At 38.4% G+C, this 12797-nt stretch overlaps 2 protein-coding genes across 3 annotated transcripts; one reads left to right on the forward strand and one right to left on the reverse strand.

Moving 5' to 3' along the window:
• Positions 1–108: 108 nt before the first annotated feature.
• MRPL57 (mitochondrial ribosomal protein L57) lies at positions 109–1904 on the reverse strand. Of its 2 annotated transcripts, none has more exons than XM_074915575.1 (2): positions 1838–1904; positions 109–587 (listed from the first exon to the last, which is right to left on the reverse strand). In XM_074915575.1, the coding sequence occupies exon 2, from the start codon at positions 580–582 to the stop codon at positions 271–273; it is 312 nt and encodes a 103-aa protein (XP_074771676.1). In that variant the 5' UTR covers positions 583–587; positions 1838–1904; the 3' UTR covers positions 109–270. The 2 variants fall into 2 exon arrangements, with proteins under 2 accessions (XP_074771676.1, XP_074771686.1); XM_074915585.1 differs by having other exon boundaries at positions 1721–1856.
• A 280-nt stretch (positions 1905–2184) lies between these two features.
• Positions 2185–12066, forward strand: SKA3 (spindle and kinetochore associated complex subunit 3). The gene is made up of 9 exons (XM_074932044.1): positions 2185–2287; positions 3360–3424; positions 4327–4492; positions 6083–6500; positions 9415–9515; positions 10301–10485; positions 10685–10897; positions 11058–11176; positions 12033–12066. The coding sequence occupies exons 1-9, from the start codon at positions 2185–2187 to the stop codon at positions 12064–12066; spliced, it is 1404 nt and encodes a 467-aa protein (XP_074788145.1).
• Positions 12067–12797: the final 731 nt, after the last annotated feature.

Raw genomic sequence — 12797 nt, forward strand, 5'->3', positions numbered from 1 at the left:
ACTTGGTAGCTCACACTGTCTTACCAAAACCCCCAAAGAACAGAAGGCAGGCAGAGAGCCACAGAACGAATTGTCTTTTTCTAGAGATAAGAATAACAAAACATACACTGTTCTCTAGGACTACTTTTAATGTAAGATTCTGTGTACCATAGCAAAGTCTCATTTGTCATCTACCCTTACTATACTGAATTACAAAACAACCATTATGGGTACAACAGCAGATCCCACGGTAGTACATAATACATGCCAAATACAAATAGGCCGTATTATTCAAAAAGTCCACTTTTTTGACACATTTAAGTGATTTAAATGATCGCTGATGTATCTGTGCTCAGGAAACTTGGCTTTCGCCAGGCGTTTGAAAGCTTCCCATTTTGCACGTCTCCCTTCTGTGTTATGTTTGTACTCCTGTTCCCGTGTCAGGTAGGGTCGACTCAGCCAATATTCATTCTCTGCTTCAATTTCCAACCTTCGGATCATTGCTTGCTTCATTGGCAGGGTAACCGGTCTTGGTCGCCTGTACTTTCCAATCCACTGTTTTCCAGGAATTCTCTTTCGGAGTAATACTGTTGTCAAAAACATTGTGCCTCAAAATATAAACAAAAATATGAAATGCTAATTACCTTAGGGACAAAAATTTAAAATTCAACAAGAATAATTAGAAACTTATCACACACTTACTCCACTGCCTCTTAGCTGGCTGTTTGGAAGTTTGCAGTTCAGAACCGGATATTCACAACCAACTGTTATGTACAGTAGACAGTACAATGACAGACATATTAGAAACTTAAGACCAGAAAAGGGAAATGGAAATCTTTATTTAGCTAAAGAGTGCACTCAGTTATCCTTGCATGGAGATTAAAGCATGTCCTCCATAAATTATTTATGAAAAATCCAGTCCCAAATACTATTAAACAAAGAATTCATTAATTCCTTCCTGAATTAGCTAACTGCGCTGTCAAAACAGGGAATTATTTCCAGGTCTATCTTCTAGATCCAGATCTGGCCTTTCCTCAGTATTAAATTTTGAGTCACAGTCTGTCCATAAACCTATTAATATACAATTACCTAGTCTTGTATTTTAACTATGGAGATCTGGTTTGTAGGGAAAAACAATATATTAGACCAACCGGCGTATGTAGAAAGCATGAATAGGGTTTCTGACACTACACAGGTGCAACAAAGAAGCAAGAGAGACCAAGCCACGTTTAGGTTTGACACACGTCTCTTTATTAACCTATCAGCCCTAAACACGCCTAAGTCCTAGGCCTCTCGTTACACGGTATTTTCATCCATAAGCCAGCCAAGCACTTTAACATGGCATACACCAGCCCTGCTGCTGAGCAAGGCCGCCCCGCCACAGCCCGTTCCCATCGCGCAACGGCATGCTGATGTGCCGTTCCCCGAGCGTTTGGAAGCGAAGCTGTGGGGCTTCGCGGGGACACGGCTGCCTCTGTCTTCATCTCCCCTCTCGGCAGTAGAAGGCAGGGCAGAGCTGCTCGTCTCCACGGCGGTGCCCGCTCCTCGCCCGCGGGCCTGCGTCCGCTGCAGCCGAGACGGGAACCGAGGCCGACGCGCGACGCGACACGGCTGCCCACCGGGGCTCCCCAGTGCCACAGGAGCCGCCAGGGCCGCCGGACACCCGCCAGCTCTAGGCGGGGCTCGGCCCGCACGGTAGAGGGCGGCTGCCTGCTGAGAGGGATTCCCTGCCCGTTCTTACCTCCCGGTTTAGGGCCAGCCCGCCAAGAGACACCCCGCGCTCGGGGCGAAGCGGCACCACGAGAAATCGCCGCAGCGCCCTGCACCGAAGGGAGCGCTCCCCTCCGCCCCTACTCACCGGCACCGGTGACGGGACCAGCCCCCGCGGCGGGAACCAAGATGGCGGCGGGCGGGCGCGCGCGGCCCGTCTCGCGAGAGCTGGCGGCAGGCGGGCGGGGCCTGGCAGCGCCAATGGGGCGCGCGCTGCCCACGGTTCGAAGCTGGCGGCGGGCAGTGACCGTTCGCCACAGGCAGCGCGCCGCCCGGCCCGGCCCAGCTCTCCTCTCCTCTCCTCTCCTCTCCTCAGAGTCGCTCCCGGGCAGCCACTGTCGGCCGTTCGCGTGGTCTGGGGCTGGCCGGGATCGGGGGGCCTTCGCCGGGAGGCGCTGACTCTGCCCCTCAGGTGCTCCCCTGCCCCGCCGGGCGATGGACATTTCGAGGGACTTCTTCGGTAAGCTGCGCGCCCTAGCCCTCACGCTGGAGAATGAAGCGAGGCAGCTCGAGCGGGCCCTACGCAAGGAGGACACGGGTAAGCGCAGGCCTCGCCTCCTCCTCTTCCCGGCGCGGCTCAGCACCCTGCGCCGGGGCTCTTGCTGGCTTGTCCGCCCCCCCCAGGCAGCAAGGCCTCAGTCCGAAGGTGATCTGGAGAGCTGCTCCCCATGACTCGGGTGATGGGGATCTGGGGCTGATGGTTCTGCTGGGATAGCCCGAGGAGCGGGGGGGCCGTTGTTCCTTGGGGGCCCTTGACTGGGGCTCCCGCCTGCCGTTGTGCTCCTAAGCTCCTCTGGGCATGCGGAGATGGGCCTTTGGTGGGCTGATGGCTCCGGGGATGGGCCTGGGAGTAGCTCGGCAGGGTATTATTTGGGTTTCTCCTCATGTCAGTTGTCTGTCTGAGCCCTTTTGGGGGGTGTGTAGGTGAGCTTTTATCACGAGGGAAAACGGGATGAACGGGGAATCACGGTCCTGCTTTGAGACACGAAAAGGCATTTGCAGGGCTTGTTCTCTCTGCACAGATAGCTGAAGCTCCTAATTGGATTTATTATTGTGTCACATAGCAGGTGTTCTCTTTTACACTATTTGCATTACCCTTGATTTTCAGTGGACTAAGTAATGAATGGTGCATGTGTAAGTGAACAATACTAACATCTGCTCACGTGCAAATAAGGCAGAATAATTCAGCTTTTTGTTGACGGATGTTTTTTGGTGGTGTCTATATCTCTTTTTAAAATTTTTAGTATTATTTCAAGTTCAAGCTCTTTAAGGATAAAAATTCACCATAAAATAATCCTTGATAGCCCAGGGATCTACCTATTGTACCAACATTTGTTATACATTTAATTTCTAAAGTATTAGTAATAACAGTAAAATGGAAGCCTGTGCAGTTTCTCTTGTGTAGTTTAATGTACTGTGCAAATTGCAGTCCTACACTATGCAAAGTACCTAATATGAACTAGCTTCTCCTTGGTTTTCTCTAGCCTGACTCTCTGACATATGACTCCAACATCTCTAATATAAGAGATATTCTGATGTAGAATGTACTTGCATACTAAAATACCCCTTTTTTCTCTCCAAACCCTTTTATGTGAACATGCATATCAAAGACTATGAAGATGAGTCTCCAGTAAGAGCCTTATATGACTTCCTTTGTGAAATCAGGACTCTAAAGGTAATGTCTTAACTCGCTTCCTTCTTGAAAAATTGGCTGGGCGTGGAGGGGGTGGTGTCCATAAACATGGTTTTATTTTTATCGTTAAGTCACAATACAACTTTGTTAGTTAGCAGTTCTGACCCTTATTTTATTCGTTTACCTCTAAGTCTTCATAATGGCAGTGGATGTCGGGGTAGTGCCCAAAAGCTTATGGGTGACTTAGAGTAGATTTAGCAGTATTTATTAGTTTGCAATCACTTTGCCACTCAGATCAGCAGGGACTAAAGGTAACAGGAAAGTTGTAGCTGTGCCAAGGTGTAGGTATAGGGGAGAAGGATTCAGGAGCAGCGGCTCCCTTGAGAAAAGGTATACTTGTTTGCGTTCAATGACTAGCACTTAGAATAAAGAAAACCACAGAAGTTTCAGTACCTTCAGCCATTTGTTAAACTTGTGGAGAATGTTCTTTGTTTCTTTAACAGAAGTAGGAAAAATGGTCTAAAGAGCAAGGGTAGAAATAATTGAGAAGTAAGCTAGGATATAAACTTGAGGTTTACCATCTGCTCTGCACTAAGTCTTTGTACATGGGGAGTAAGAGTCCCAACTAATTGCTGTTATCTCATGTTTTTGTGGAGTAAAAGTATATTTTTTTTGTTTGACAGGTTACTGGTAAGTAGTTATCATTCTGCAAACTGTCATCTTAGTTTAACTTTTTTAAGCTTTTGTCCACTCATATCCTTATATAATCCTGATATACTTGAAAACTAGGTTACAAAATAAATTAGACCTAAATTTGCTACATATACTCATCTAAATTGAACTTCAATACTTACTTTCATAACAATTAATGTGTAAGCAACTACTATGTCATGATTTTGAAAACTGGTATTTCTTTGTTTCCGTTCCCACCTCTGCCCCTGAAGGAAGATATTAATGACAGTTGCAATAAGAGTTGCTCTGAAAAACAAGAAATTCGCGAGTTTATGAAGGCAAGTGAAATGTTGATGCAAAGAAATGCAGCAGATCTTGGAAAAATAAGAGAGCTGTTCCAGAAATATGGCTACAAACCACATGGCAAAGACTTTACAGGTAATATTTCTTGGCAATACAGTATGTGAAGACAAATGTAATTTTCTAAAATGTTTCTCTTTAGCTATGTGTATCTTTCTAATAATTAAGAGATCAAGTACATCTGTGTTATTTGCTTTATAATAATATCCAGAGGGTAAAAGATTCTGTTGTGATTGGTGCTAGAAGAATAAACCAAAATATAAAAACTTAAGAGTTAGGTCTCCTGGCATGCTTTTAAGTTAGTGGGTGGTGTTGGGTTTTTTTCTCCAATAATAGTCATATTCAGAAAACATGTTAGCAAACATGTTTTCCTAACCCACAGGATTATTCTGCTTCAGCTTCTCATTCATGGGAAGCTATTGTAGATGCTATATGTGATTATTCCATTAACTTAATTCACTGTAGGGAAAATCTTAAAATAACGTGCTCCACAGCACAAATGGAACAAGAGAAGCACGTATGGGGATTAGGTGACATGTGGCAAGCAGTAGTAGTTTAGTAGCTTGATCATGGCGGGGAGGGGTGTCCTTAATCCAGTCAGAAAGCGCACACACACCTGTGTGAAAAATGCAGATATGCCAAATGAGTTTAAATTCTGCAGCTGTCAGTAGTACACGTACCCCTTTGAGTATCAAGGGCCCAATCAATCTTCACGTCCTTGGAGAGAATGCCTTAACCCTCCCCTGAGCATCATCCCATCATTGCACAAAACAAAATTGTGGTTATGGACCATATTCACCTCTGGGTTAAGCTACTAAAACTGTTTTACAAAGATATGACTTTGATAAGATAAGGCTCTAATCTTATAGTACCTTCCTTTCTGTCCTCTCTCTGAATTTAAAGCAGACTCCAAACAGAGCTACAAGGTCAATTTATTTTTTTAAGATGTATTTTTCAGTGTATCTGAATATATAATACCAATACACATAGAAAGGTAATGACTCTGCTGTGTTGTTTTAAATAATTCTTTTTTTCCCCATGCTTCTTACATCATGCAGAAATTCACAAATATTTTGAGGTGTTTCAGTTTAACTACAGAAATGTACAAATTATATGTTTGTTTATTTCTGCAGTGGACTCTATCTAAAAAGTGACTCTCATGAGTTATTAGTTGCTGCTTCATAACCTTTCTTCAGTACTGTTTTCTGAAGAATGAGCATTCTAGTACTGTGTGCAGCCTTTGCTCTTTCCCAAAAACATTTTCAGTTCTATACAGATTTTATTTTCATTGTCATTTGTTGTACGTTTTTAATTTCCACTCTTGCACTGAAATAAAAACAAATAAATATATTTGATTAGCACTTCCTGCCTGCTCCATACAGGGAGGTGAATTCAATTAAAAACATACTTGTGTAAAAATCTTTCATTTTTCCTAGAAACAGTGTTTACCAATAGAGTGAAATTCAGTAAATGTGTGACCTATATTATAAGTTTAGCCTGATATGAGCTTTTGATATCTGTTGTATCTTCAGGTTCAGCACTTTAAAAGAAGGAATCTACAGTAATAAATTTTTTTAAAATGAGGAAAGGAAGTCCAAATTTATTTTATAAATTCTTAAAACATAAACTTCTTATAAATTTTTCTTTATTACTACTTTTCTCAAACAGAAAAGGATGAAGTAGAAGTTAACAGTGATTCAACGATGTCTGTCCAGAATAAATCTGATAAAAAAGCCGACGATGTACTTCCTGGTTGTCCTGAGAAGCCACAGGTGCCCAAAGACCCGCTGCGTAACCCTCAGCTTTCTGATTTTGGTCTTTCGCAATATGCTTTCTCCAGGCCTTGGAGTGCGGTGAAAACACAACACACAACAAATGCATATCAACAAAATTCAAGGAGTAAGACTCCATTAAAAACATGGGCCCCCTCTATTTTACCCAAAACACCAAAATGTATGCTGAAGATGGATGATTATGTGTGCATAACACCGAAACTTGAACACTTTGGCATTAGTGAACATACCATGTGTATGAATGAAGATTATACTATGTCACTTATTCGTAAAACTGCTCAAACAAGCAAGATGTGAGTACATAAGTTCAGTTTCTCTGCTGTATTTTCTGAAGTTTCTTTTTGCTCTACTAATTTCTTGCGGCTATTGCTCTTCTTTTTCTTCAAGCAGGTGATATGTTGTTATCTACCAGCTGGTTAGTTCTGTGTCTTTATTCAACTTTGCAGTGCCAAATGCTGCCATGAAACACATCTCTGATATACTCCTTACCTTGACTGTACCACGATAAGAATCTTCCACATGTAGTCTATTTACAAAGGGAAAATGCACAGCATATTTGTGATCTTTTGCTTTCCTTAACCTTGGATTTGAATTTGAGGATGTATTGTTTGCAGTAGATATTACATAGCCAGTTCAAAGGTTTCAAAAGCTTTAGTAATATAGACGAGGAAAAAACTTTCAAAGCTTTCAGTAAAATGCCTTCTTTTAGAAAGTATTATCTCTTACGCTGTCCAGCCCCACCTTACAAACAGTTAGCTCTCTTTTCTCCAGTCTTATGTTGAAAAGACATCTTCAGATTTTCACTGTTCTAATTAAAATGAGTTTGCAGCAGTGAGGTGTAGAGCACTTTAGCAATAGGAGTATTCTTCTATACTTCTAAGGTATTGTAAAGGTAGGTAGATCATGTTTTTATAGTTAGCAACACATTTAATCTAAAATCTGACAGTATTTAAAAGGAACTCACTGTTCTGTGGCTAAGTATTTGGTATGTAGAGAAATTGGAAAAAAAAATATTCAAAATAAGTTGTGGAAATAATCATTCAAGTTTTTGGTTTGGGTGGTTTTGATCCCTGATATTTGCAATATAGGCACAGGTGTGAAGTTCTTCAGAACTATGCCATGTTCCCCAAAGATCCAGTTTACTCCAATGGTTGAATTTTGAGTGTGATTACTGGGTGGAAAAGTGAAAGGATGCATTTTCATTTAAAATAGTTTTGGAATCTCCTTCTGAATGTAAATATTATAATGTCTGTAAAGCTTTATAGTATTAGAATTGTAATATCAGGAAAACCTACTAAATCCTGAAATATATTAATATAAAAATTGTTCCATTTCAAATTATATTTTTAAAATATTTTCAACTTATTGCACAATTTATTTTGATATCTATAACTTTTTATGGTTTTCCTGTTTAATAAGAATTGTTTTAAATATGATTTTTCAGCTTGCTTTATGGCTTTAATTTTTAAATGGATGCAACCACAAATGTAGACTCTATTTCTGTGACTACACAGTTCACTAGCAAAATTTATATATAACATCAAATAAAACACATTATTGTCTTCCATACCCCTAATGGTAACATTAAAATTCTGTGGAGAATTAGTTACAGCATGATTGCTCTTTAACACATCATTATTATTAATGATCAAAACAGATGGACACACACTAATTGTGACTAAAGTCTGGATTCAGAATTAGTGACACATGTGAGAGGTCATGACCTTAAGTCATTAGAGTTAAAATGTTAACTGTCTTTTAGCTTATTTGTTTAGTTTATTTTGCAACATGTGTGGGGTCTGATCAAAAAGGTTGAAACAATTAAACAGCTTGTTATCTCCAAACTCATCTCACCTAGTGAGAAGGCTCAGCATGTTAAATGAGCAGAACAGTAAGCTAGAAAATTTAAAGGGAAAAAAAAATTCACACCGGATAATGCACAGAGTCTCCTTCCCAAGGAAGATAAACAAAAAAACCTAGTAAAAATGAGGTAGCCTTACACCAGTAGTTTCCAGTTACAAAGACAGGTAATAATTCCAACCTTCTTGGAGACAACCTTACATATCCCTTTCTTGTGCCAGCTAGGTCTTGTATGTAGCTGAAATCTGTCTAGCAGTTGTGCATTCCACTTTAAAAAAAAAAAAAAAAAATCAGAGTTCTTAAAAATATTTAGTAGACCCCAACTCCTCCAACTTTGTTTTTTAGTTCTGAAGCAGGTGAAAAGAACAATGTACTTCAGTGTACCTACTACAAAACTGAAACCAAAAGTAATCAGGAAAGAACACAAGGGGGGGAAAAGTGTCTGAACAAGTGTTTGTTATACTTGTTCTTCTCCATTGTAAAAACTACTGTTCATATGGTTTCGAGTATATTTCCAAGGCAAAACTGACTTGAAAAATCACTCTTTTTTTTAACTCAAAGTTTGAGATGTATTTAAGTAAAATATACTGCCTCAAATAGGTTATTTTTTTAAGTTTAGGCTTTTTGTAGAGATCTCTATATCTGGTTCTCATAGTTAAGATAACTTAAAAATTTCTATTTTTTTTATAGACACACTCTTGTATAAAGTTTTGGTAAGCTTCCACTTTTTGTCTACTATTTTCTCTTAACTGCCTACACCCTTCTTCCACTAGAATATCTTTGATATGAAAAAATAATTTTTTAAAATTTCAGTTTCTACTTTTGTGGAATTGATATTAAATGGCTTTTCACTCTGAACTCAGCTAGTGATTAACATAAGTAATCAAACTTAAAAATTGAATTAAAAATCTTTAGCGTTCACAATAACATTAGTAGGTTAAGAGCTGAAAAGATTTCCTCTTGTTTAGAATTTTGTAGACAACAGGCAGTTCAAAATAAAATAAACTGTATCCCTAACACAGAATTGATGATCTGGAACAAAGAAAATTTGATCTTATCTTTTGTTCTTTTTTGTTTTGAGGAGTATTTTTATGCCTGGGAATGAAATCTCAGTGTGTGGGTGGATGCACATTTGTGTAATCTGTGGATGGACTGAACATTTGCACGCTACAAACTGCTGCAGTAGAATCCTAGGTGAAAAATCTATGAAAAAATAATCTTTGAGGATCTGAATTTTTTTACTTGCAGGTTGATGAACAAATGCTAGAAAAGTGATCAGGTTCACAGTATTCTAAGCGTGATTTCTTCATATTACTTGAGAGCTAATTGGAGGGGTTTGGTTTTCAGGTTGGTTAAAAAAGATGATCATGAAGTGAATCTACCAGAAATGACACCCAAAGAAATCATGGTTACTCCTGGGCTGAAACCGAAAGTGACAGCTGAGAATGGTAAGCTAAAAATATAGGAAATAAATATATATATGCGTTTTTTACATAGTACATGCGTAAATGCATTGTAAACACATGGAAAACTTTTAAACTGTTTCTTGTTAAATATAGTTAATTCAGGCCCAGTCATTGTATGGGTACTAATGTCTAGAAAATGAAGTGTTGGTGGCTTCTATGGGAAAGTTTCTCACTTCAATATAAATGTTTCCTCTTTCTTCTACTCATATGCATCTATAATTATGCAGACAGATCCATCATTTTGTAATTGCCACTTATCCTTATTCAAAATAAAAATACTGTCCTGAGAATACCCATTAGATCTGTTTAGAGATAGAAAAGAAACTCCTTTGAAAGAGGCTAACAAGACTAACTTAGATCTTTCAAGAGTGGTGCTAAAATTTCTTTGAGAGGAGATATAATAGGTGCTCTTGAAAATGCATTAAGATCTTGGGACAAATGTAGCGACAATTGAATATATGAGAAGCTAAAGCAACGATAACAGCTTTTTCAGTTATATTCGGTAGTGGAACTAGTTTTGGGGTTTTTTACGTTTGTATTTGCTGCTTTTATGGAATTCTGTCATTTGGATTGTTCACGTGAAAAATACCAGCCAAAATGATACAGATGTTTTAGAATATGCAAATCTATAAAAAGCTAATAGACTTAGAAAACTAAACTGGGGCACTGGAACTAGTAATATTTTTTTTTTAATATATATATATGTATATAAGTGTGTATATGTATATATTTTTATTTTTTACTAATCCTCCCCTCAATTTCAACAGCTAACTGGATGCCTTCTCCTAGGATACTTGTGTTCCATACTCCTGATGTGAATGGAAGTTCCAGAGCAAATAATACAGTATTATCAAGGTCACCACAGACAAATGAACGGCCTCCTCCCAGTCATGCAGGAACACCGAAGTTTCCAGATTTTGAAACAAGATGGCTAAAACCAGAAGCTGAGGTAGTAGATAACAATTATGTGCATTTTCACATACTTTTTACCTAAGCAGTTTTTCAAATGTCAGTTTGAGATTTTTTTGTTTCAGTGCTACTTTTTTCTTATGTCATTGTAGAAGATTCTTCTAATGGTAATTTTGCAAGAACATTTATTAAATACCAAAGATAAATGCCTTCCGTTAATTTACTTAATACCTCTTTTGCAGCAGGTAAAGCAGGGGGAAAAGACTGAGTCGGTGACAAAGAGTGATGCAACAGATAAACAGTGCATAGAAGATAGCATTTCTTTTACTGTGAGCTCTGATGTGTATCTTAAACATTTGAGGGACCCTTCTCCTCCCAAACTAAAACACTATGACCAGTTACTCAATACTCCTCCACCTCCAGAAATAACAAGGATACCAGATGATGTTCTACAGGTTAGCTATTTTTTTTCTAAATAGTTTTAATAGCAAAATTAGTTATCAAATTTTGTTCTTCAAAAAGACACTTTCTACTACTTACTAAAAATGTATAAAGTGTAATCCTATTTTGAGTTCTTACATAATTCTTTTTATTCCCTTTTAATGTTTTCTGTAGATTCTGTCCAAGTATGATCATAAAGTAGACTCTTCTAAAGCCAAGGAAATGAAGACCAAGACAGGAAATACTACAAGATATGGAAGTGATTTCACTGATTACTGCAACAAAGAGAACAGGTATTATTAGATTTTATAAAATTGGTTAAGCAATTTAATTTGGAGGACCTATGAAGATGCTTTAACACATTTAGAAATTCATGCAGCTGCTTGCTCTTCAGCTACCAAAATAGCTCTTGTTGCCGTGACTAAACTACTCTTTGACGTGGTGTCTGACCACCTTTTTTGTAAAGAACAAATATAATTGATTGTGTGTTTGAATCCTCTCAACTTTAAAAAAATAAAAAAATAAGGTAGAGTTTTACTGTCTTATCTATGTCATGGCAATCAAAGCACCAGTCAATTCTTTCTTCTGAGTAAATTTAAGCAATAAAACTAAGGAATGGGAGAAAACTATATAAATGCCAAAAGGACCGTGAAATTGGTCGTGTCAAAGACGTCATTTGAAATGAAAAGCCACTTTATGAACAATATGTGACATGAAATTAGTCTACAGTAAGTATGAGTAATCTTTAAACAATGGAATAATAGCTTTTAAAAGAACCATCCATTTGAAAGGAAGTTTTTGTGACAGCTTGAGGAAGTGTAGATATTCCTGATCAGTGTAATGTATATTACACTTGTTGATTATCTGTTAAACTTGAGGTCAGGACAGATTATTTAGGTGAGAAGTGCAAGTAACAGGTATGGAGTCAAATAATAATCACAACCCTAAATGAGACCGGTAAAAGTAGTCTTAAATATATTTGGAGTTGGATTCCATTTGAGTAATCAAACAGATCAAAGTTCTTACTTTAGCTGACCCTTCTTTTTTTTTCTTGTCAAGATAACTAAAAAAAAAAAGTTTTCACTGTGTCTTCTGCTAATTCAAAAATGATTGAGATAAGTTCACAAACACTTCTGGATATGTTTGCAGAGGATATCCTGGATTTTTCAAGCCAAACATCTGAAATCAAGCTGAAGACCATGTTGAGACTATTTCACATTCATGGATCACTGAATCCTAACAAGCTCAAAAAACAAAAGAAAATACTGGTGGGAGGAGAGCCATACCAAGGAAAAGGAGGAACATAGTTTATCCATGATATTTGAACTAACAACTTGTGTTTAATTTTTTTATTAAAGTTATTGGCAAAGTATATTGAGGGCTTTTAAATAGGTATATTGCTTCAGAAAGGATTGGGGTCATGATGAGGTAGTACCTCATCTGTTTTGCCTGATTCTCATGTTTGTTGCATTTACAGTAGGCTGTAGAGAAGTGTGGTTAGGTTGCACTAAAGGAAAAGTCCATTATATTGCCCCAGAAGGTGGATTATCTCTGGCTGTTTTGAAGACGCTACATCTTTCAGGGCTGAACTTGAAGTGTAGTGCTTCAACAGTAATTGGTATCTTCAACAGAAACAAGTCTGTCTTTTATTGGACGAGTAACTCCTTTACTGTTTAAAGCACTTCTATGTTATTAGTCACTTCTGCAATACTAAGACGTATCAGACATGTTCCTGCATCAGGTGCTCTGTTACCTATCTGACGGGCATTTCTTACACTGCTGCTTCCTTATTATAGTTTTCTTGCACTGACATTGTATCAGGTGCTATACATCTGTTTTCCTTTTAACAGTCTAACCTCTAGCCCTAAAAGGTGACTCTGGCTCAAATACAAAGTATTCGAAAATACATTGTAC

Source organism: Athene noctua, chromosome 1 (genome assembly GCF_965140245.1).
Source record: "Athene noctua chromosome 1, bAthNoc1.hap1.1, whole genome shotgun sequence".
In the NCBI taxonomy this organism is placed as follows: domain Eukaryota; kingdom Metazoa; phylum Chordata; class Aves; order Strigiformes; family Strigidae; genus Athene; species Athene noctua.

Coding starts and splice junctions, on each gene's coding strand:
- MRPL57 (XM_074915575.1), bottom strand. CDS start 582: ATGTTTTTGACAACAGTATTACTCCGAAAGAGAATTCCTGGAAAACAG.
- SKA3 (XM_074932044.1), top strand. CDS start 2,185: ATGGACATTTCGAGGGACTTCTTCGGTAAGCTGCGCGCCCTAGCCCTC. Junction 9,516..10,300: donor GAAAGTGACAGCTGAGAATG/GTAAGCTAAAAA, acceptor CAATTTCAACAG/CTAACTGGATGCCTTCTCCT. Junction 10,486..10,684: donor TAAAACCAGAAGCTGAGGTA/GTAGATAACAAT, acceptor CCTCTTTTGCAG/CAGGTAAAGCAGGGGGAAAA.